The 25357-nt window shown below is 38.3% G+C and overlaps 2 protein-coding genes across 6 annotated transcripts in view; both read left to right on the top strand.

Moving 5' to 3' along the window:
• Positions 1–21662, top strand: part of RNASEH2B (ribonuclease H2 subunit B) — a 45458-nt gene extending 23796 nt beyond the window's left edge. Inside the window, exons 6-12 of one of the 5 annotated variants that reach the window (XR_009744136.1) lie at positions 3294–3358; positions 4571–4676; positions 7678–7756; positions 8684–8726; positions 12410–12522; positions 13720–13800; positions 15718–15848. Coding sequence is in view for 4 of the 5 variants with exons in the window: in XM_061457412.1 (XP_061313396.1) it covers positions 3294–3358; positions 4571–4676; positions 7678–7756; positions 8684–8726; positions 13720–13800; positions 15718–15825 (482 nt within the window). In the remaining variant the exon portion in view is untranslated. The other 4 variants (XM_061457412.1, XM_061457415.1, XM_061457413.1 and 1 more) reach the window with 4 other exon arrangements.
• The window catches only part of FAM124A (family with sequence similarity 124 member A), a 142800-nt gene that overhangs the window by 1761 nt on the left and 115682 nt on the right, over positions 1–25357 (top strand). The gene's annotated exons all lie outside the window — the stretch shown is intronic.

Below are 25357 nucleotides of genomic sequence, written 5' to 3' on the forward strand. Positions count from 1 at the left end.
GTGAAAAATTATGCCAGATCCTCTTGTCTGTCAAACTAAGAATACTACGGGAATGTAGGACAAGGTCTGGATTATTTTTCTGAAGGGGCACTTCGTCCAAACAGCACTGCTCCCTTTGGGCTTTATTTATGTTCCCTTCATAACAGCAAAGTAAAAAAAAATATATATATATATATATGTGCTGTAGACAAGGTCTTGTATCTTGGCCTAACCTCTGTATTCATTCTGAAACTGTATTTGCAGTTGTTATCCATCAGAGCATTCCCTGAAAAACAGTATTTTGTTAGACAGTAGTAAAAATGCTTTAATGCTTGTTTTTTGCATTAGTATTTTTAATAATGTATTATATATACCTACAAGTTTGTGTCATTTTCCCAGCAAATTATATTAACTGTTAAAGAAGTTATGTTCACTTCCTGTTTTTTTTTTTTGTTTTGAAATGTAAGGTAAAATTTGGTCACCTTTCTGTTCAATCCACTTCTATGTGTTTCATATTCTTATGTCTTTTATTGCCTGTAAAAAGTACCACTATGACTAAGGTACTCTTTTCTAGCTCTGGGACCTGTTATCCACTTTGTAGCCTTTCTTGTTTAAGGATTAAGGTTTTAGGGCAAAAAGTATCTTTTGTGTTGAGTTTTCTGCCCCTTTCTGCTGTTTGGCAGAACTTAACAATGTATTTATTTCACTTTTAATTAAGTCTTAAGGCACGTAACAGCTGTCTAACAAATTCTTACCCTAGAGCGCGCTTGCAGTTTGCACTTACTGAATTAGCAGAGTCCACCTTCCCTGGCCTCAGTGTTGAAGGGCACTGAAAATTCGTTTTGCTGGATTAAATTCCTAGTTACCTGTTTAGTAGCTGGGGAAAGGGTGTGTTACAGCTCATTAAATCTGGGTGAGGCAGGTTGTTTGCTAATAAATTTGAACATCGAGTGTGACATGCAGTTGAGAAGGTTGAAGAAAAGGTTATGAATTCCAGTTCTAGACTGTTACTCTTTGTTTCATTTTGCAAGGCAAAAACTGTACTGTGATCTTGTCTGATGTGATTAACATGAAGAGCCAAAAAAAGTTACCTGATTAGAATAACTAAGTAATATTGCCAAGTTTTTATTCCCAGAAGGTAGGGAAAAAGGGGCCATATGAGTTTCAGCGTTATGGAAAACACTGAGAAAATGGATGTTAAAATGTGCTTTAGGCAGTTTGCTCAACAATACATCAGGGAAACTTCCAAGTCTACATAGTGATTACCCGATCACGAACATATTATTTAATTGTAGAACCACTTATATTCCATCTGTATTTCTCAAACCCAATCTTTCCAGATGTCTCAGACCAGTTTTATAGGCACCAGACACATTAGGGAACAAAAGGCTTTCCAATATATACTCACATTATCAAACATAGTCGCTAACTCTCACCAATACCAAATGTGCATCACATGTTAAATCCACGTTCCAATATTGAATCCTTTTGTCAGCAGTTTGTGACTTTCATAACTCACTTTAATTCTTCAGAGGTCTCAAATATTGTCAGTTCCTAGAGTTTAATAGTCGAAACTGTCAAGCACACAAAATATTTTCAAACAAAGTGATCTCTGAAGGGTTCAATGTAATTATTTTTCACATGTTTTAATGAAAATGGTTTCACAGTTCTATGTTTCCTTTCCCTAACTGAGTCACTCTGAATCATGCTGTTGTGGGGGAGTCTGCCTGGGAATCTGGACTGGAATTACTTTTCAGCATGAGTTTTGGGGGATGATGGCTGGAGCAATGTCCCTTCCTCAAACTTTCGTAGGTAGGAGAGGAATCCATGAATCAGACTCACTGTACTTGGACCCAAACCGTGTTAGCTCTTTGAGAAGCAGGTTCAGATATCCAGAGTGTCTCCCCCATTTTCTGCTTTAGAGCTGTTTAGAAGCTTCTAAATCCTAAAAGCTGCAGCCAGCAATGTCACAGCTAATTACCTGCAGCTCATCATCTTCATGAATCAGAATTTATATTGGTGGTCTTTTTCTTTTTGCTCTGAAGAATTTTTGCATTGTGATCTTCAACTGTTGACATATTTTTAAACTTTATCTTGTAAACAGCTTTCCTCAACCTCTCTGTACTCCCTACCATGCATACACAAAGAGTGCATAATAGTTGGCTATTTGAATGCCATTTGAAAGAGCCAAGATAAACCCAAAGAAAGAAATGCTGAAGTAATCATAAATAATACCTTGTTGTTTGCAAGGGCAGAAGGAAACTTCATGAACTGAGCATTGGAACAGATCTAAGTATTTATGGGAACGGTATACAGGAGATTAAAACTTACTGAAATACCTATTAAAAACAGAAATGGAGTCTTTCCTGTGAAATCTTATTAGGCATTTCATTCCATTTCTAAAATGTAACTTTCTGTGAATTAATACTAATTTTTTATACTTAAATTTCTATCAGCCTTTGTAATTTTTTCTTTACCTCAGAATCAGGAACTCGCATATCTCCAGATAGCTGATCACATGTGACTAGCAAGTGTTTATGATACCCTAGTTAATCACAGGGGAAACACTTTCTTAAGTTCTTCTTATATCGTTGAGTTAATTTATATTGCTCAGTAAATCATAAATGAATCGTGTACTTCTTCTCACAAGGAGTGTTTCACTATTTTTGGATTCTTTATTTTCTTTTGACATGATATTAAACTATGTAAAAGGGAAATAGAAGTAAAACTTGTGCTTTTGTCACACTGTGAAATGAGAGGGGAGAACTGATAGGAAAAGAGTTCTCTGGAAGTGTGAGTAGTTTATCTTCACTAACCAGCTCTCTGTCCTGGCCCCTTACTAGGTGCTGGAATTCAGTAAGTGAAGATTTAAGAGAATATGTTGTGGGGGGTTTGGGTTTGTGGGCTTTTGTTTTTTTTTTTAAAGCTGTTGTGGAACCAACATTTTATATTGTGAACTGTGCACTTAAAATGACCAGTTTGGAGGCACATAGCAGTGAAGGTTTGGCAAACTACGAGAAGAGTCTTAGTGAATTCAGGCAGCCCAAGATTGCACATAAATAAATAAAACATCTGCTAGGCTTGGTTGCGGCCTAATTAAAGAATTGTCAAAGTGTTCAGACTTGTGCATATCAGCCCAGACTGTTTATTTTTCCACATTCCCAATATTTTTGAAACTTACTGCCCTGATATCAAACATGTGCAAGCTGCAAATTAACTTCCATGCTGTATCTACAACTTAAAAGATTTTAAATGTGTTGAAAATGCAGTTCAAACCAGTTATGACTTTCTTACCCTTACTTGTGTTTTCTCAGAGATTGCCAGCCAGAAATTCCACAAATACAGCCAAGAGAAGACACTGAAGTGGCTAAAGAAAAAGGTATTCTGTATCTCTTTTGGTTTAAAAATTGCTTTATGTTTCAAATGAAAATGCTTGTTAACTTGTCCATATCTGCTTTTGAGCCATGTGGTGTGCCTAAGTTCAAGGTTTGTTTCCTGTGCAGGAAGGAGAGCCATAACAGTGAAGTTGTTGCACTTGTGAATGTGATGAGATATTAGAGAAATGGAAAGTTTGTTACATTTCTCTTTCTGACATGCTGGCATAAAAGGGATTCATGGAGTGGAGGGAGGCACAAGAAGCAGCTGAAATTCAGCTTATTGCTATATTTGTTAGGCTTTGCATAAGGTGAGAGGCTTTGTCTTTCGCTTTGTCCACTTCACAGATGAGCTAGAGGAGAGCTTTGACTGCTGCAGCTTTTAAATTCTGCCATGCATTAAAGCTGGACAGAAATGCCTTGGTTTTAGTTCTGCAAATGGGTTTCCTCATGAAGTTTTGGCAAAGTCTCTCAGGATGGTCCTGGTATGGTTGCTTTTACCCTGATCCAAGAGGTCTGTACAGTATGCAGAAAATAAGCTAGTGTTATAGCAAAGCTTGATTGTGGTCTGTATCTTCATATAAAGAAGGTAAATCTCCTTTTACACGCATGCTTGTGCCCCTATTATGATGCCACTTTGTAAAAAAGATTGTATGCATCACATGATACAAGGAAACCTCACTTAAATTAGTTAATGCAAGCACAAAATCTGGTCTACTTTCTGCAATGATGAGGACTGGGGATATCTTTAAAATGAGTATCTGAATATTTGCATTTAAGCAGATACCTGTTTGTGTTGTTGAAAATTTCTTCTGCCAGTTACCTCTGTCTTAGATCCAGTGCCTGATAAAGTCCTTAATCTTTGATTTCCTCCAGGACTGCCTTTGCAATCCAACTGAGCTCAGCCATTCTCTGTTCTCCAACCAGGTGTATTTCTCACCTGTGTAGTCATGGCTGTTGCCTCTGAGTAGCTCGGCTCATCTTAGGGTGTTCCAAAACTGGTGCTGTGTTGCCAAGGCAACATCTTCAAAGACATGCTAGTTTTTTTGAGTTCTTTGAGCTCATATGCTAGTTATTACAAATGTATATTAAATTTCACCACAGCCCATAACTTGAATGTTTTATATGCTTGAAACAAAATTACAAGAGCTTTGTCACTGCATTAACATGTGCATAACAACACTGATACAGACATTTCATTCTGTGGTTTCCTATAGGTCAATCAAACAGTGAAAGCACTTAAAAGCAACAATATAACCGTAGGAGAAAGGGTATATGCAGCTACATTTATCAGCAGTAAACAGATCACAGATACTGAAGAAGGTAAGAAAACTAAACATTGTAATGAATTCCATTTTTGTGAAGTCCCATAGGTGGAGATAAAACATGATTAGTCAAATGTATTGAAATGGGCCTTTGCAGTAAATTTATTCCTTGTGCAGAAAATTCCATATATGTTGTGACTGTGTCAAGTGTGTCAACAATTGTTGACTTTTCTGAGTTCTTTGGTGTCTTCATTGGGGGACATTGTAATTAGTGGTAGGTCTCAGCCAGCGTTTGTTTAGCTTCTAAGTTCAAGGAGAAGACTTTCTGCTCAATGAAATGTGCTGAAGTGTTTCGCTAAACTGAGACTGTCTTGAACAGTAGGACAGATGCTTATAATAATATGTCTATCCTGTAAGTTTCTCTGTATTGGAACAGAGTTCTTTTTTGTTGTTATTTTTATTAGCATTCAAATACTCTTCATAGGATTCTCCAAAAAGAGAAGGGTTCTTAGGAAGTCATAGTCACAAAGGAAAAACTCCTGCTCTGAACATTACTTTATGTGACAAATGTATAGAATACACAAGTGTGTGCTTATAGAGGGCAAAACCTTTTAATAATATGTGTATTAAATTGCCCTGATGTTGACAATCCTGGTACCCACAAGTCTGTAGTGATCCTGTTTGCTTCTAGTCACCTTTTCCCTGGGAAGGGCAGTGTACTGAATGTTACTGGGATATGAGTGTAGAAAAACCTGAAAATAGAATAAGATCTTTGAATGTTGATGAAAAATGAGAAAAGTTTAGAGTAAGATGAACAAAATAAAGTTGTTTCTTATTACAGAGACATTCAGAAGTCTGCATGCTGTTGAAAAATAAGTAGAAACAAAGCAACTTGCTGACGAAGTGGAAAATGAGTTACCAAGTAAAGATATCAAAGGAAACAACATAAATGGGATTTAAGAGGCAACTAGACAGTTTTATAGAACAGAGATTGTAATATATGGCTTTTAAAAAGGGGCAAAGCTACAAAACTTGTAAGTGACTTTAACTTTACAGTAGCTTTTCATCCTTTCCCCACCCCCATTTTTTTAAAGAAAGGGAAAATCACCCTAACAGCAGCCATCTTGACTATGCTTAAATTACTTTATCTCTGAAATTTGTAATTAGCTTATCTGCAGTGTTTTTTCCATCCCTGGATATAAGAGTCTTCTTAAAAGCCTTTTTCAGATTTTAAATCTAAAGAGCAGCACTGAAATAGTGAATATTAGCAGTTAAAAGTAGCTAAATTTTGGGGGCAGCCCCTCTGTATATGGCAAGGTGAATGACAGGAAGTCAAATGGACCTTACACAGCACTTGTTTTTAGTCAGACTCATTTTCTTGTCTGATCCTTTCGCTGCCATGACAGTGCAATTTATTTCTGTAGAGATTGCTTTCACAAAATTTCAGTACCTTATAAATAGATGGGTGTATGTAGTTAGCATCTGCAGTCGTTGTAGGGCAAAAATCTTGGAGAATATAATGAGTGCTAATGGGGAAGGAGGGGAGGTTTAACATGAGACCTGAATATTTCATTCAGAAGACAAAGAAGGGAGGTACACAAGTATTCCTGATGTTTGACAGGAGGTTAATAACAAAACAAGACTAGGGTGAGAACACAAACTCCCTAGAAGGCAAACAGTGGTATTTTTTAATTGGTAGAGGAAGTCAGTGAATATTGGTTCAAGGGAGGAATGTAAAGAGAATGGATTCTTTATTTAGTACAAAATAATAGCAGTTGACTTGGACTCCCCATTCAGTGTCATGATGTAAAGAGTGAAATGATGGGAATATTTTTTCTTAAGCAATAAATTGGACATATTAAATGCTGAGGTGAAATTCTCTCTTGGATTGGAATTATTTCTTGTTCTCTCCTGACCCCAGAGTGGGTGTAGGGAGTGGTAAATCCTTGATGAATCTAAGCAGTGGAGGAAGTAGAAGTGCAGATAGGAGATACTAAGATTTTAATGTCAGTGTAGTTGAAATGCATGTACTGATGTCAGTTTGTTAATTCTTTCTGCTTCAATGCCAGTTTGCATTGGGCTTTTTAGGTTTTTTAGAAAAAAGAAAAGAAAAGGAAACTGTCTGGCACAGAAGAAACAGTTTTTCATCACCCTGAGGCTAGTTTACCACGTGCTTCTGAACTCTTCAAGTGTGTAGGCATATGAACAGATAGAGCTGTCCTATTGTAGGTGAAATTCAGAGGTGAGCTTTTGGCTGAATGTCTGTCTGGCAAATACTTCCTATGCATGGGTCCCGTTACTCCCTAGCAGCCCAGTAACAGCAAGTTTAAAAGATTCAGCCTGTGATCAGTAAGTACTTGTATAGAACGTGACCGGAAAAGATCCGGTTTAGGACTTTATGTTTTAAAAGGGTCACTTTTTTTCCCAGTTGCTCAGAAAAACGTTTGTAGCAGGAGTGCCCTGTACTGAAAACAGCTTCTAGTAGTTCATATTTCCACAGATAATTATCCCGTCTTGCCAGTGATGTTTAGATAGTCCTTGGCATTTTCTGTGAAGTACTGAAATTAAGTACAAGACTTTGAAATAGACTCATTGTCTCATCTAATTGTTTTCAGTTGAAGCCAGAAAATGTACTTTAGTACTGAAGCCCTTGCCAAATAATTGTAAGATCCAGATGCTTTAAAATTAATGATTGTGTGTTCTGTTGAGTCAGCTTTTACTTTTGCAGGTTTTTAAAATTGAATTTCTTCAGAAAAATACATGATATCTAGTATGCTCAGTAAGTGAACAGCTTTTGTAAAGTACATACAGCAGATATTAATAACATGTGCTGACAAAGTGAGTGTAGTATGTCTTTACTTTTTAAATAAACCTACAAGTGTCATATAACATAAACTACTCGACACAGAGAACCATCGCAGTGTATCCATTAGAAGTCTCTTACTATTAATTCAACCTTATGATTTATGGTAGCACATGCAACATGGTGAAGGCAACGTGACTATATAATGTGAATGTTCTTTTTTTTCTATTTTTCACTCCCTGCCCTGTTCCTGAAGACTACGTACGCTATGCCCATGGGTTAATATCAGAATATATTCCTGAAGATCTGAGTAAAGAGTTGTTAAAATACTTAGGGTAAGTATTGTTCCAGCTAGCTGCTAGTTTTATAAGCAATGCATTAATGTCATTTGGTCAGTGCTGTTGAATACTGGGGTTTGTTCATCACGGTTGCAATGAATAACACTATGAGCTTGTGTTTGCCACACTTTAAATATGGGGTTTTTTTTTTCAAATGTCGATTATGCCTTTCTGTTGTGCCTATGATGGGCTGTAAGAAAGTTGTGATATAAAAGTCTGATATGTCTGTTACTACAGTTGTATCATGAAACCCTGAGCGGTGTATCTCATTTTAAACAAAGTGGGTAGGAAATCCAAAGACTTACAGCAGTTTGTCCAGAGCTGTCAAGTACAAGCAGCAGAGCCAAGAGTAGAATCCTCATCCCCAGTCTTCTTTTCCCTGTTTGCTCAGTGCTGCTGGGGTTTGACTTCATATATCTAACCCGTGTTAGTTTATATTTAAATCTGGAAGGTGAGCCAGCATCCTTACCCTGGTGTCCCCTGCCAGCAGCAGCCTTTGCTTGGACCATCACTGGGACCCTGCACCTGTCCTTCAGTTCAGCTCTGTTCAAAGGATTGTGTTATAGTGGCCTCTGGAAAAATGTGCAATTTGCAGCTTGAAGTCCCATAGCTTAACTGTTTCATGGAAGAGATATTATGTTCTTTATAATACCATCTTACTAATAGGCAGGGGTTTCAAAAGTAAGGTGGAGTTCTGTTTTGTTTGCCAGATCTAAGAACTTTTAAAAGAGCCTATGTTTCTGTTATGGTGCCTGGCTCTGTTTTAGTTGTTTAATATAGAGTCCATGAGCTCTGTTTTTTGCAAATGCATGCCATGTGTGAGTAGTTGATAACCAAAGCAGACTTTATGGGGAAGGAATTATAAGCTTTAGGTTGTTCAGTCCAGCTGTCTTAATTTATAACTTAAAATCTTTTGTTCTATAGGCTCCCAGAACTTAAAAGCCCAGCAGTGGAGCCACCTTTTAAGGTAGGAGAATATTAAGTTTTTGACAGATATGTTGTGTTGTAAGCTAATTTCTCTGAATTATTATTAGAACTACACTAGGCCAAGCACTGGGTACAATACAATAAGCAGGTTGGCCTTGCGAAAAGCTGGTCTGAAATAACATGAGAAATTTACCATGTATTTAATTTTTTTTTAACAAGAAATGTTTTGTTTGGTTTTCCTGTTTAAAAAAGGGGAGGGAAAGAGAGAGACATATTTTATGTCTCTCCTTTTTGTTTTGGTCAGCGGTCTTTTCATACATGTTTTGCTTATTCAGTTTTACTAAGGTTAATGTGACAATATGACCTCATAGCTTTCTTTCGTACATAATTTATGAGGACCCTGAAAGGGATTTCTTGGGTCATGGATTTCCAGAAAACCATGTTGGATAATCTCTCCTACACTGACCATTCTTCAGTCTAAGTTTCATTAGGACTTTTTTATTTCCCTTACTTCTCTTGGAAGACTGTTCTATAACCTCATTCCTCTGATTCTTAGAAACCTTTCTATAAATTCCACCTTGAATTTATTCATGGCCAGTTTATTCCCTTGCGCTTTCATGCTAGCATTTTCTTTTAATTTTTAAATTCAAACGGCTGTTTTCCCCTCCCTAACATACTTTTCTCGATGTGTAAAAGGAAAACATATATCCCTTCAGTTTCGTTTTGTGAAGCCAAACTTGATTGTGTGAGATAGGTTCTTCATTCCCTCATCATTGCAGGAACATTTCTTTACTCTTATTCCAAGGTGTAATCAATAGTTTCAAAGCAGGTGACTAGAATCATATGTAATTATTCGTGATAAAAACTTTACTGGTATGATATGATGGCATTCTTCCCTTCTTGTCTTAACTGGAAGTACTTCATCTCATTACGTCTTGGAGTCCCATTTGCTCTATTATTGTGTGATGTACCAGACACAATCCTGCTGCGAATGGTTAAGGTACACAGGTGGGGTTTTTTTCTCCACTGCAATTTTCAGTTGGTCAGCATTCAGATTTACAAGATAATCATGCCATTAGCTGCTGTGTACGTGACCTTGTACTTCTGTGCATTTCACCTGTTTTTAATGTTTCTAGTCATTAAAGTTCTCTGGTTTTTCCTTCACGGTGTTAAAAGCTCTTTAGGCACTCATAGTGTACATTCAGTAAATGTAATCATGCTGTTATCTTTAACAATTAATGAGGATTTTGAATAGATACTGTTTGTGGCACTCCGCTAGTAATCTCCATCCAATCCAGTGCCATCTTTTTCTGCATTATTTGCCTTTGTTTCCCTTTTACCCAGTTTCTTACCTATCTTAAAATTCTTACGCAGTCCTTGTTTTCTATAATTTCAGTTGCTTAAGTGCCACCATGTCGAGTCCTCTGGCAATCCGTCATGTTTCTGTCACCAGGAAACATGTTATCTTTAAGGAAACAAAATATTAGTAGCCATTACCTATGTTTAGTTTTCATTTACTCTATATCTTCAGTTATTCTTCCTTCTTTAACTTTTTCTCCCTCTCTCCGTTCTGCTGAGGCCTACTACCACTTTTTCCTCCTCCTTATGTACAGTTGGGTGTTTGGCTATTCTGCCACGTTACGGTCCCTGCTTGCTAGAACAGTTGCCAGGTTTTGCTCTGGACTTGTGATTTCTGAGGCAGTCTCCCAACAGTGTCAGCATATTGAGTTTTACTTCTGTCTTGAATAGAGATTTCTATTCTCTTTTCTGCCCTTGTGTTTAACCTCTTCATCTCTACTGAAAACAATTTACTGAGGCAAAGGATTTATTCCATTTTGGTGCTACGCATAGATTAGCTTTAAAAATCTGTCCAATCCTTACTGTGTGGCAGCTTCACTTTTTCTTTTTTGTTTCCCTTTTTGCCTCTGTGGCTAAACAACCTTCTACTATTTGTTTTAATTTCCTTGCCAAGGTCTAACTCAACTTGACTTTTTGGCAGTTCTCACTTAATCCCAATATTACCTGACCCGTAAAACAGATTTTGTTTTTTGGCAGTCTTTTTTTTCATTCATTGTAGAATTCTGCTTACTCCTAAAATGCTTTTTTTTTTTTTTTCTGGGGGGGTGGGGTGAGTGGGTATATGTGTGCATCTGTATGAGCAAGGGGGAACATTCATATGATCAAAGGACTAGGAAGCTTGATGTATGAGGAAAGGCTGAGAGAGCTGAGAGCCTTCTAGAGAATAGAAGGCCATGTTCCAATATATAAAGGGTGGCTACAAAGAAGATGGAGACTCCCTTTTTACAAGGAGTCACATGGAAAAGATGGGGGGTAATGGGCACAAGTTACTTATCTGACTGGACACAAGAGGAAAGTTTTTCATAGTGAGAGCAATCAGCCACTGGAATGGGAAGTGATGGATTCTTCAATGTTGGATATTTCTAAGATTCAGTAGGACAGTGTGCCTGGGTATCTAGTCTAGTTCATGTTTTGCCTAGAAGAGTTTGACCAGATGATCCTTGAAGTCCCTCCAATGTGGTATTCTATGATATAGTTTAGTCTGAGAAGGTTTTCCAGGATTTTTCACCTGAAGTAAAAGAGTCAAAATCACTTCCTTTTTTTTTTATGGTTTGTGAAGTTTTCCCCTTTAGAATCAAAAATCCCATTTTTGATTATCCTTTCTCTTTAATTTAAACTGAGGCACCCTATGTCTACTGAAACTAGATTACTTACTATACCGACTTTTCCTGCAATGTCCCTGCTACTTACCGAAACAAAGTCTAAAATTTCTGGCTGGTTCAGTGACTGTTCTGCTAAGCAGTATGTCAGCTAGCACATGCAGGAATAATTGGGCCCTACTGTTATTAATAGCATTTGTTCTCCAATGTATATCGATGGATATAAGTTATTTCCATGTGGTTGGACAGTTGTCCTGGCTGCACAGTTACTTGGCCCTTTGATTCAGTTAAGAATTATCTTTATGCATTGTAAGAAATATTAAATGCGCATCAGGAGCCAGCTGATATTCATTAGCCATATAAGCATGTTACAACAACTATATTAAACTACATGTGATGTACATTACATATTATGTATGAATCGCTTTTATACCATTGGGATAGTTCTGAGAATCTATTTTTAAAATTAGTTTTATTTCAGCAGCTTGGTTACAGAGGAAATGAGGCTTAGAACTGTTCGGTTGTTGGACAGTGAAATCTTGCTGAGGATCTGATTAATATCCAGAGCACTGACCAAGGTGTGCGTGATGCTTCTGTGTTTTAAGTCTTTGCAACTTCAGAGATTAAAACTCCCGTTTATTTCAGAGTCTCAAAGGAGCAAGGCAGGCTTGTACACTGGAACCTATAGTCTCCTTCAGACCATTTTTATTCACTTGCATTGATATTTCTCTTCATGAAAGTAAGGTGTATTGATAGACCTAGTATAGGATTAATGTAGGTAAAGAAGAGTCTGACATATATTTCCTGTTATGGTAAAGTAATTGCATGTTTAGAAATTATGTTAAAATAAATTCTTAAGGGAGGAGAGATTTAGAAACTTCAGTGGTTAACAGAAAAGCTACAAGAGATTCTCTTGTACTGGGTAATAGTAAATTGGGTACAGCCTAGATTCTGTGATCTAATGATGAAACTAAAATTACATGTTCTGTGTATTAATTGTAAGTCATCGATCTTGTGTTGTAATTGTCATTGTCATACTGTCCAGTGTCAGCACATGGAGTCTGGCCATTGGCAGATGATGAGAGACATCTACAAAGAGTATGTAGGCTCTGCTACAGCTAAACAGCAAACATTTTGCTGGAACACAAACATTTTGTTGTAAGTTTTAAAAACTTGTTTATCAGATTCCAAAAAGGGAAGAATAGTAATTATTCATTAGATTGTCATTTGAAAATGTAATCGCAGCACAGTAAACAGCCCCCTAGAGAGTCTGATCCAGATCCCATTGAAATCAAAAGAAAAGGCTGCTGTTGGATGTGGTTCTAACAGCTGAGAAATCTAAGCTGCAGACCTGGCTTCTGTGCCAAAGGGAGAGAGGGAGGGGGAGAGAGGGAGAGAGATTGCAAGCACCATAAACAAAATGAATAAAACAGCATCTTAAAATGTATGGTACTGTCCAAGTTGCTTGCAAAATCACTCTTTTTGGCAAAAGAACTAGGAAGGCCGCAGTTTAGTTTTCACAGGATATTAAGGACATGGTAGTAATATCAGATATATAATAATAATGAAAATAGTGTTGTAAAATACTATATACTTTTTTTCCCTTTTGGAAACATACCAGGAAGTTTTCACCTTTAAACTAAACACATGCTCACAGTTTATGGAAAGAAATACTCATTCTTACTGCCTGATTATGTGAAGTGCCGAGAACCGTTCACTTCCATTATTTTTGAAGTTATAAGTCACCCAGCACATGCAGTCAAGCTTCTTAATATACTGTTGGATTCAAGTGATGAAGCAGTCAGCAGAACTATGTCAGTGTTTCACTGCTGCCAAACTGCAGAAACTAATGACTTCTAAAGGTTGTGCACAAGCAGATAATAGACTAGATAATGATCCACCTGTGCTGGCAGATAGCAGTAACACTGGAGCTGCTGCACAGTTTCGTCAGACCATGGGGACTGGAGCCTAGGTTCCCTGGCTGTTAGGCATGAACTTCCAACAGCTGCTTCCTAAATGTTGTCTAAATAGATTCTGACACCAAAATCACAATCATGGAAGTCAAAAATGGGATTCAAGTGATTTCTAGAAGTCTGTCTTCAGAAGTCTAGGAAGAAGAAAATGCTTCCCGTGACATTGAACGATATCTTCTGAATACTGTAGAGATGGTGTATATTCACATGTAAAGAAGACAACTGCAAAGAGAAATCTTCCACTATTACTGAAGATTCTTCAGTTGATTGCTAGTCCTGTTTTGGTGCTATGATTACATTATAAAGCCAAAAAATTTAAACTTCCATGTGTGTACATCATAAAAGTAGTTGACACAGCAACTTCCTCACTCTAACATTTCAGAAAAGGAAATTAACAGATGCCCCTGTGGAAGCAGAAGAAGACTATACTAAGTTTAACAGCAGCAATCTGAAAACCAAAAAGGTAAGCAAGCCTTGCATTCATGCATGTTTTGCTAAAGCATAGATTAACTTCCAACACTGGCATAGAATGCCTATTTTTCTCCTCCAAAACACTTCAGAAAAACAAAGTACAGGTGTTTGTAATTATATCTCCTTGGAACTTTTCATTCAGGTTTAATTTTACTTTGATAGTCTTCATGTCCCTTTCTGAACTCTTTTATACTGTTACGGTTTGACTGTACTTTATCAGTGAACATTCCAGTGGACCTCACAGACTTGGACACATGCTAATGTTTGCAAAGCTCTTTGAGAACTTGAAATGAGAAATCTTGTGGCTTAGTGATAGCAGCTGTTAAATTTCAGTAATTTGAAAAAGAAACAAAGATGGGAGCATTCACTTAAATTCCAAAGGATGCTAAAACAGGCTTTATTTTTACCTAGAAATATTGCGTGCGCACTTACTTATGTCAACTTAATGAAGTTAAATCAACACAGAGCTTGCTGATTGTCAGCTCCAGCACAGGTTTGTAGGCCAGTTCAGATCTGAGTCCAGTGGTGCCTGCCACCGTATTATTCCTAGGAGAGCAACAGAGATGCGAAAAGAAAGATTCTCTCTGTGTGTGCCAAGGTTGTGAGGCTTGCACTGGCTTATTTCTCTGACTATTGAAAGAAAATGAATCCTTTTCCAATCCATTGGGAACCAAAAAGGCCCTCTGTGCTGGTCTTGTGACCTTCAGGCTAATGCCGACTACTCTTTATCCCTCTGCGAAGAGAAGCAGCTGGTGACAGATACATTCCTTCCTTCCCCCCAACAACCCCAGAATTTTTTGTACTCAGGGCACATGCTAGTTTTGAAGTAAGAGGAGGATTGCCCTCTAAGTGAAGGTGATAAATAGTCTAAAATGTGCATGTTTCCCCTCTTCCCCCATTATGCACCTATAGCTTTTGAACTGAGCATAAAGATAGAAATAAGCTGAGGAGAGATAATTCATTGTAACATTAAGTATGATTTACTTCTGAAGTAATGAAGCACATTGATGAGAGAATCTGGGAAAGAAAAGATAGCTCTTGGACTCCGTACATTGTACTACTTTTTTAAAAATACTTTGGCAGTGGTTTTGTTTGTATAGTAACGCAGATGATCATACTGTTGCGTATCTCCATCCTATCCATAATCTTCTAGCTGATCCCAAGTATTGTAATTGTGAAGTCCTGCAGACTGAGGAGTATTATAAAGAAAGGTCAATGCAAAGTTTTCTTAACAGGGAAAACAGCTAGAGATTTAAACCATAACGTTTTAAAATGCAAGAAAGAAAAGAGGTCAGCTCTGTAAAATGTGCTCATAAAATGTGTTTTAGGTGTAAAAGTCTGGGAAGTTGTCCCAGTGGCCTCAAAGTGCTTTGCAAATGTTAGTTACCTTCTTCATTCTTTTCTTCCATCTCTTTTCCCTTTATTTCACTGTGCTTAGAGTCTTTGATAATAAATCAGTGTGAATTATTCATCATCTGTAATGCAAGGGTGTAATTCAGCCTGCTGACAGCATAATCATGAGATTGAGTCGGAGGGTACAGTATGCATCTGTTATATTGCATGCATTATTCCTCTTAATGTACACTCAAGGATTATCGCAAAGTAAACGTTTGAGTTGGGATACCTCATTTTGCAGAAAGAAAATACGTTTCACCTCCTTGTCCTTGTAGTTGATTCTCTGTGTTTGTCTGAGGTTAAGTAATTTGTGACAAGTATTTTTCTGTTTGAATAATCTCAAATTTGTTTTGTAAGGGTTTTTTTCTTACAATTTAAAGCCTGCACAACATTATATTTACTGCTGTATACTGAAAAAGCAATTCAACTTCTTGGGTGACTTCTGTATTTAGGGGTTTATAACTTTCCTATGGAAATGCTGCTTAACTCTTTCTGTTTATCATTTCACTAACAGGCAAACAACAAGATGTCTGCAGCACAGAAGGCTTTGGCCAAAGTTGATAAGACTGGAATGAAATCAATTTCTGCTTTCTTCAGCTCCAAACCTAAAGCATCAAAATAAGGGCTTGTTCTTGAAAGAGTTTTTTACAGTGCTTATTTTTATGTTAAGCTAAAGATGTCTCCTTGGGTTTTTTGTTAGTATAGTATGTGCAGGGCATGTCTGTGTACGTGGTGGAGTTTGTGAGTGAGCGTGGGACAGAGCTGTTATGCCTCAGCTGTGCAAAGCAGTGCCATGCAGATATTCTAACTTGAGTCAGGAAGATAGACTTGCTGCATTTGCAGCATGGTCCTGTGAACCACGAAGCAAGGTTTAAGGATACTGTACTGCAGCTTGTTCTAGAGCAAGCTCAGTCAAGGCTACCACAGAGTTTTCTCCATTGCACTCCATTCCAGGCTGGAAACATGCCCTCCTTTGAGTTTTTAAGGAGTTTTATTCATTCATAAGGAACATTATTTTGGGGGATTTTATAGAGATTTTTACCTAGTATAGCACCAGAGTAGGATGTCATCATTAGATTTTTATGTTGACCCAGATCTAAGTGCTGATGTAAGCATTGTCATTGGTGGCAATTTATGGAGGCAAAAACAGTGTCTGTATTGGGATTCTGGGTGGTTTGAATATGCTAAAACCAAATTGCAATAAATGTCAATCAACATGTAATGCAATAAAGTGCTTTGTGTAACAAATTTGTGCTTGTTGTATTTGATGTACATTTTGAGATTTAGATTGTGCTTCCGGACATTTATTAAGGGGTTTTGGTATTTTCCTGTGTATAAATTTTAATCCTTAAAGAATTACAGCATCACTTTGGGCTTACATGATAAATCTCTTAACACATAGCAATACAGGGGTATTTTTATGTTCAGTTCCAAGATCAGTAGGTTCTTACAAAAATAATTAAGAAAAGATTTATTTAAAGGCAAAACTTGTTTTCTTAAACAAGCTTATTTGGATCTGGATTCTAAAACTTAAGTATGAGTGCCTTAGATAAGGTTTAGTTTTATGAAGTTTTGCACAAGGTAGGACTTGTACTTAAAACACACTACTCACTTTTGGGTGTATTCTTTCCACATTGCAGATTTTTTCTTATATATTCAGAAGGATAGCTGTCTGCTAATTTGCAAGTTCTCTGATTCACAGAATCGAAGAGTATGGAATCACTGGGATTGTTAGTATAGGTCTAGCCAGTTCTGCAGAAAACTCATCGTTTCGTCCACCAGTTGTTGCACTGAGTCATTACTGTGGGTCAATTACAGCGTGTGTTTTAAAAAGACAAACTATTTCATTCTTTACTACATCAGCTCAGTAGAGCATCTGCCTGTTTCCCTTGATAATAGGGAGTTTCAGAGTAGCTAATAGTTTCTTTAGTTCTTTAGTAACTGCACTGCTTTTCCACTTCAGATTACTTGCTGCATTCACAACTATAGGTTTGCAGTGTTGTCTGTTAGGTTAAAGAGCACTATGGCATTTTCTTTCAACCAGAAAAGAATGAGAAGCCTTGCTGGATATTCTGTGCAGTTTTGCCATTGTTGGAGTTTGTGTGCTTTTCAGACCAGTGGCTATTTCAGTTTTGGATATAGCTTGTAAATGAAGTCAGTATGGTTGGAATTCCAGATAAAAGAAAATATTTGGAAGTCTATGGAATTATTATCTCAAATTACAGAGATTTATCTGACAGATGTGGATGGCCTCCCAAAAGCATAGAGTTAATGTTCCTAGTTTTAAAAGTGTTTGTCTGAAGTGGGTTATCTAGACCCAAAATGAAGTTCTTGGGGGGGGGGGGGGGGAAGCTTTTCAGGCATTTTGAGGTATTGTAAGTCTTCCTTACCTCTGGAAATCAGCCTGTAGTATTAGCATTTGAATGTAGTTTGAGAAGTGTGTGAGTGAGATGCAGAGACTTTATTGATTTTTTCAGTTAGAATCATTCTCCTAAGTCATTTGGTGCTTTAATAAAATTTATTTAATAAAAGTCATGAATGTCAACTTTCTGAAACAATATTAGGGTGTGGGAAGAGGTAAGGAACACAAAACCCCCAGGAATTGCTGTGTGAAGCCATAGAGAAATTCCTGCTACTCCACGCTGCCTTGTTGTTCAGCTGTCTTCAGCAGAATTTCACCAGCTCTATCGGTAAAGTTTCCCCCTTTTCTCCTTTAACTGTCAGACAATTTTAAAAGTTAATAGTAGGTGTCACTGCATTTGACAATTTCTATGTGCACCACCTTTGGAATTGGTCTAGGCTGTAAGAGAAGACCCGCCCTGTAGCCGCACATACTGGTTTATCTGATGGGTCTTTGCTATGATTAGAAAGAACTAGCATTTGGTGAGCCCAGAACGAGCAATTGCAGTCATGAACTGGAAGGGTTAGATTTTGAAAAACATTCAGCTTAACCCAGCAATTTATTTGACAGTCAAAGAAACTGTCCCAACTTCATATCAGTAGGAGAAGGGATACACCAATGATGACAACTTTTGAAAACCACCACTCAGAAGTGCAGGATAATGTTATGGAGGGGAAAAAGAAGACAACCAGGTGCATACTGTGTGAAGCTTTTTGTAGTAAGCAGCATCCTAGGAGCATTTTGATAAATGAGAGGAAAGGAATTACGTATCTGTTAATGGCAGGCCAATTCTGGGCACTAGAAGACGTTGAGAAAGCAGGCAGGCATGGGATGGATGTTTGAGTGGAAAACCAAGAGTGGGAGAGAATTACACTAGAAACAGGAACTGTGAGTAGGATGTGTATATGATAGAATCTCTTCTGGATGTTTAAATCTGCTAGTTTTAGGGGTTGGGTTTATAATAGTTGAAAAGTTTCGTGAAACATACTTTGGAAATGCATCTTCTCATTGACTGAATAGTTTGAGACCCTTTCTTCTAAGAAACAGTCCCCATTTCTCTAGTCAGAATGTAGGACAGGAAGACAGTTCTGATAGGGATGGGAGGCCTTTGTGCTGACTTCTATCTGGGGTACCAATTCTTTTTTTTCTTTCTCTGTACATGGCTTTCACATCTGCCGCTGCGCTCAGGGACTAAGTCTAGAGTTCTTTCTCTGTGCATAGGTGCATTATGCTTTAGTGTGTCACATCTTGACTTCAGCTGTCAGCTATGCTGTAACTTACAACAACTGTAATTTTATTAGTGACTGTGCTTTTGGTTGACCGGGAATTTGTGTATGACAAAAAAAATAAGCCATTTCCAAAAGCCATTAGAGCTTTCAGATGAAAACAAAAACTCTTTTCCCTTTAGGAAAGAATGAAATACATTTAGTAACTTCGAAACTTCCTCAACATGTAGCAGTAAGAAGTTATGAAGAGCATATGGTGCCAAATACATAAAGCAATATTTCCTACCACAAGGATTTAAATACAGTTATTGTGCCTGGCCAGCAGTAGCAGTAGGTCATTAAGAAGTGCTGCTTTGCTGTTTCTTCCTTGGTTAGCTTAGTATGAAACAATATGCTAGCACCATTATAGAAATGTGGTCTTACTTTATTTCTTTTTCTGGATTTACATGATATCTCTCCATGTTCATGTAAATATCTGATGAGTTATGATGCTTTTATAATTGTTGGTTTGGGATTAAGCAGCTCTTACATTTCCACTTTTTAGACTTCACACTGCAAATGGATTGACACCAGTGGGCATGGAAAACTTCATATGGAAATACCAGCACTGACTTAGGGATATGTAAGGGTTGAACTTGCACATCATTTTCAGTCTTAAGTAATAAACTTAGTTCTATTTGTAGAAGTGACGATTGGTGATTTTAATATTTTCAGTGGAAAAGGTGACACACTTGGCAGAATTTGCATTCAGATCTGAAACCTGGAAGAGCTGCTTGTTTTTAGGTGTTCAGTTGCATCTGACCTTCTGTTTTTTACAGGGAAACTAAATGCATGGATGCTCATTTGAATAGATTAATGTTTATGACTAGGGTTTTCTCTTCCCTTTTTAGATGCCTGGGCGAAGACATGCAAAGAAGAAATGAAAGGAGCATAAGGAGACTCGCTAATATTATTTTAACTTGCCATAATCTCAGAGCAGCTTTTAAAGCATTTTTTACACACTTTCTGAAAATAAATGCTTGAAGTTAGACAAGCCCTGTTCCAAGAAAAAGCAAATCTCAGCAGATTAACATTGTTAAATATGCGGTGTGTTAAACATACACTGCTTCAGATTTTATAGCTTATACACTATTGGTCTATTGGGCCCTTCCAGGAAAGCACTTAGGAGCATGCCTAATGTTAAGCACATGAGCAGTGATGTTAAAGTCCGCAGTGTTGTTCGTGTGGATAAGTGCTTTGCTGGATCAGCGCCTAAAGTCCTGTTAGGTGCTGAGCATCCTGATCCATATCCAGCAAAGCACTTACGTCCGTGCTTATCTTGAAGTGGAAGAGCCAGTCTAATATTTGTGCATTAGTGTTCACCATAAAACCTCTCTTGGCACAATGACTCACATGCTTAAAATTAAGCACCTGCCTAAGAATTTTCAAGGTCAGACAACAGCATCCTTGAGCAAGTCTTAAATATTTACTCGATTTTGTATGATATTTTTTTTTTTTGTATTCTTTTTTTTTTTGTCAGAGCATATGATTTTAGTGGCCGTAAGTTTTAGAAGCTGCATAGCAAAATACGCAGTTGTATGCAATTTTCTCCTTTCTTTCCCAAAATCTAATAAATTCAGAAGAAGTCCAATGTTCAGACATAGAATCATCCAAAATTTAAAAAGTTAACTCTAATTTTTAGGACATTTACATTTTTTGAAATAATTTCACTGAGCTTGATTTACATGGTTTTGTCCAAACAGTAGGTCAAGTCTGACTTACTGTCCAAAAGATGCTACCTAGCTGTGGTTGAGTGGACAGTCTGACTCTTATAAAGCTTGAGGCAGCATGTGTGTTCAGAAGTACAGATGGAGAAGCCGCATTCTTATTTTACTTCTTTTGTTCTAACAGATTGAAACCTTAAAACCATGTATAAAATAACATTTACATCTTGTGTTAAGAACTAAACCAAAACCTGGGTAATCCTCTAGGTAAAAAAAAAAATAGACCAAATTATTATTTTCTCTACTCATGTAAGAGACACTTCCTGTGGAGCGATTTCAACCAAATTGCCAACCTGAGCTGACGTACAGAAAATGATGCTAATGAACCCTCATGTGATCTGTATCAGATGCAGTCTGATGTTTTTAAGTTAGATACCTGTTTATCAAACTACCATTAATATTACCTCTTTGCTGCAATACTTTTAAAAAGTAGTAATTGGCAGGATTTTTAACATAACGAGTGTTTATTTCTGTAAGTTTTAACTATGACCCCAGTTTGCAGACACCTACAGCAAATAGCCAGAATGTTCTGTAGAGCTTGAATATATTTGAAGCATAAGAAGGAAAAGAAAAAAAAAACAATTTTACTTCCACTCTGGCAAATTCTGCCTAAATTCAAGTCAAACAAGAGCTCCAAGAAGAGCATTGCTGAAAGCTAAATTCCAAGACAAAGAGGCAATAGCTTATTCAGCTTTCTTTTTGTCTGATTCTGAGCAACTCAGTTTCAGAATAGGAAAAACCTGAACTGTTAACCCTTCAGAAATCACGTATAAAGGGAAATATATTCTGAATGCTTATTTTAGACACTTGCACTGAATTCTTTTTGCTAATTTCATGCTTGTCTGGTTAAGCAGTGTGTGATATCGCTTTTCAAGGAAAAAATATGTAATAGTTTTCTAGGCAATACTGCAAGAATATTATATGGGTCCAAGATGAAATTTCTATTTTTCTATCTTACATTTTAAAAAAACCTTGATGTATAAGGTAATATATTTCAGTAAAGCGTGGTTCTATTTTTTCTAAGATCTTTAATTTGTGTACAAGAAATAAATAAATACCTTTGGAATAATCTGTTGATTATTACTTTGTTAATTTCTCAGAGAAATACAAATCAAAATGTAGTGCAATCAGATTACTAATGCTGTTAGCCTCCACAAGGTAGTCAGTTATTCATAGACTGAATTGAAGGAAATAATGAATTCTGAGATAGATACAAATGTGAAAGTTCGTTAAGACAGATTCAGTGAAGCAATTAGGCTAATCCTTGAGGACCTCACTGTACAGATGGTGTAGTGACAACTTATTTATGTGTAAATACAATTGTTGGCCTAAGTAGAATCATAGAATCGTAGAATAGTTAGGGTTGGAAAGGACCTTAAGATCCTCAAGTTCCAACCCACCTGCCATGGGCAGAAACACCTCACACTAAACCATATCATCCAAGGCTCTGTCCAGCCTGGCCTTGAACACCACTAGGGATGGAGCATTCACAACTTCCCTGGGCAACCCATTCCAGTGCCTCACCACCCTTACAGTAAAGAACTTCTTCCTTATATCCAATCTAAACTTCCCCTGTTTAAGTTTTAACCCATTACCCCTTGTCCTATCACTACAGTCCCTAATGAAGAGTCCCTCCCCAGCATTCCTGTAGCCCTCCTTCAGATACTGGAAGGCTGCTATGAGGTCTCCATGCAGCCTTCTCTTCTCCAGGCTGAACAGCCCCAACTTTCTCAGCCCATCTTCATAGGGGAGGTGCTCCAGTCCCCTGATCATCCTCGTGGCCCTCCTCTGGACTTGTTCCAACAGTTCCATGTCCTTTTGATGTTGAGGACACCAGAACTGCACACAATACTCCAGGTGAGGTCTCATGAGAGCAGAGTAGAGGGGCAGGATCACCTTCTTCGACTGCTGGTCACGCTCCTTTTGATGCATCCCAGGATGTGCTTGGCTTTCTGGGCTGCAAGCACGCACTGAAGCCGCTGAGGGTGTACTCAATCCCACTGTCCATGTCAGCGACAAAGATGTTGAACAAGGCCGGTCCCAACACTGATCCCTGAGGGACACCACTCGTTACTGGTCTCCAGCTGAACACTGAGCCATTGACCACAACTCTTTGCGTGCAGCCATCCAGCCAGTTCTTTATCCACCGAGTGGTCCGTCCACCAAATTGATGTCTCTCCAATTTAGAGACAAGGATGTCGTGTGGGACAGTGTCAAATGCTTTGCAGAAGTCCATGTAGATGACATCAACTGCTCTATCCCTGTCCATCAGTTCTGTAGCCCCATCCTAGAAGGCCACCAAATGGGTCAGGCAGGATTTCCCCTTAGTGAAGCCATGCTGGCTGTCACCAAGCACCTTGTTGTTTTTCATGGGCCTTAGCATGCCTTCCAGGAGAATCTGCTCCAAGATTTTGCCAGGCACAGGGGTGAGACTGAGTGGTCTGTAATTCCCCGGGTCATCCATTTTCCCCTTCTTGAAAATGGGGGTTATATTTCCCTTTTTCCAGTCGTCCGGAACTTCACCTGACTGCCATGATTTTTCAAATATGATGGACAGTGGCTTAGCAACTTCATTTGCCAGCTCCTTGGGGACCCACAGATGGATTTCATCAGGTCCTATGGACTTGTGTACATTCAGGTTTTTAAGATGGTCTCAAACGAGATCATCTCCTACAGTGGGCGCAAGGTCTTCATTCTCACAGTCCCTGCGTCTGCCTTCCAAGACTTGGGTGGTGCTTTCAGAGTCTTTGCCAGTGAAGACCAAGGCAAAAAATTCATTAACAACCTCAGCCTTCTCCAAATCCAGGGTAGCCAGTTCTCCTGAGAGAGGACCCATGTTGTCTCTAGTCTGTGTTTTATTCTCTACATACCTATAGAATCCCTTCTTGTTATCTTTAATACCTCTAGCTAAGTTTAATTCTAACTGGGCCTTAGCTTTCCTAACCTAGTCCCTAGCTACCCGGATAACATCCCTGTATTCTTCCCAGGCCACCTGTCCTTGCTTCCACCTTTTATAAGCCTCTTTTTTTCCTTTGAATTCTCCTTAGGAGCTCCTTATCCATCCAAGGAGGTCTCCTTGCCCTCCTGCTGCACTTCCTTCTCGTTGGGATGCAACACTCCTGAGCTTGTAGCAGGTGATCCTTGAATATCAACTAACAGTCTTGGGTCCCCCTGCCCTCTAGGGTTGTATCCCATGGAATCTTCCTAAGCAGGTTCCTGAAGAGGCCAAAGTCTGCTCTTTTGAAGTCCAGGGCAGTGAGCTTGCTGCACGCTCTTCTCACTGTCCTGAGGATCTCAAATTCGAGCATCTCATGATCGCTGCATCCAAGGCTGCCCTGGAGCGTCACATTTCCAACCAGCCCTTCCCTGTTGGTGAGCACAAGATCAAGCATGGCACCTCTCCTTGTCGGCTCCTCTATTACTTGCAGAAGGAAGTTGTCTTCTACACAACCGAGGAACCTCCTGGATTGCTTGTGTCGGGCCGTACCATTGCTCTAACAGATATCAGGGTGGTTGAAGTCCCCCATGAGGACAAGGGCATGCAAGTGTGAGGCTGTTCCTATCTGTCTATGGAGTGCTTCATCCGCAGGTTCTCCTTGATCAGGCGGTCTGTAACAGATCCCCACAGTAATGTCTCCCATTGCTGTTCTCCCTTTAACCCTGACCCACAAACTCTTTATTGACTGCACAAAGTATTCTGGATATTTTGATTTTCATTATCATGGCAGTGAATCTGAGTGATGATGAGGAGAGTGAAGGTAGAAAGAGTGATGTGATATTCATGTCGTATTTTTTCATCTTTCCTTTCCATCACATATGTAGTATATAGGTGCTCTGTCACAGATTTAGACAGAACTTATAGATAGGTTTTTTCCATATTTTCTGTAGCAAACACTTAATCAAACACAAGAGAAAAGCTGTTCCTCTGCCAAAACACTATCCTGGTATCACCATGATGCCGCACTAAGTGCTGACAGGAGGCTTCAAGGCTGTTAGGAGAGTTACTGCTATTTCATTTGTAAAATCCAGAGAACAGCAGGCAAAGCAAAGCAAACATAGTAGTCTGGGAGGTTTTTTGGCAGTCAAGTTGGTATATTGGTATTAGTGAGAACCAAGGAAGGAAAGCAGTCAGATTTGTACCATTTCATAAATCCACCACTCACCAGCACTTATCTGTAGAAATGGAATTAGCAGTGCTAAGGACAAAGTGCTGAGGCAGCTTTTATTTAGGAATAAAAGAGCATTTACACTGCTTTGCTCAGTAAGGTCAAATGGCAAAGTAATACAAAGACTAAAGAAAATGGTGCATTGCCTTACATGTTTAAAGAACTGCTACAGTTCAGATGTTTAAGTTTAGCTCTCTAGTACCCTCTGTGTGTGCAACTGTAATGTCTGTTAGGGTCTGTCCCATAACTGCAGTAATTTTTACAAAGCTCCCTTTTTAAATGCGTTTAGTACCTTGAGATAGTTGCAAAGCAAGCAAAGTTATCACAGGTAAAACAATGCCCCAGCTAGGCTCATCAATAGTAAAAAATGGAAGCTAATAGAAAAGTGAAAAGCTATGTTTTAAAATCTTGCTTCTAATTTTGGGTTGTGTTCATTGTTGCATTCACCTGTTGTCGTTTCACTCTTCAAAAGACGTATTTCAAAATTTGCTAACTTGATAAAGCCCTACCTTCTCTTGACTTCAGGCCAAGCAAGCATACTGTTTAATAATGGGCACTTGCACTCTTGAAGATAGCCAAAATCAAAGTTTTCTGCAAC

The sequence above is a fragment of the Pezoporus flaviventris genome, unplaced genomic scaffold (assembly GCF_033815535.1).
Source record: "Pezoporus flaviventris isolate CSIRO_AGI_PZ_B2104156 unplaced genomic scaffold, CSIRO_AGI_Pfla_v1 ptg000025l, whole genome shotgun sequence".
NCBI lineage: Eukaryota > Metazoa > Chordata > Aves > Psittaciformes > Psittacidae > Pezoporus > Pezoporus flaviventris.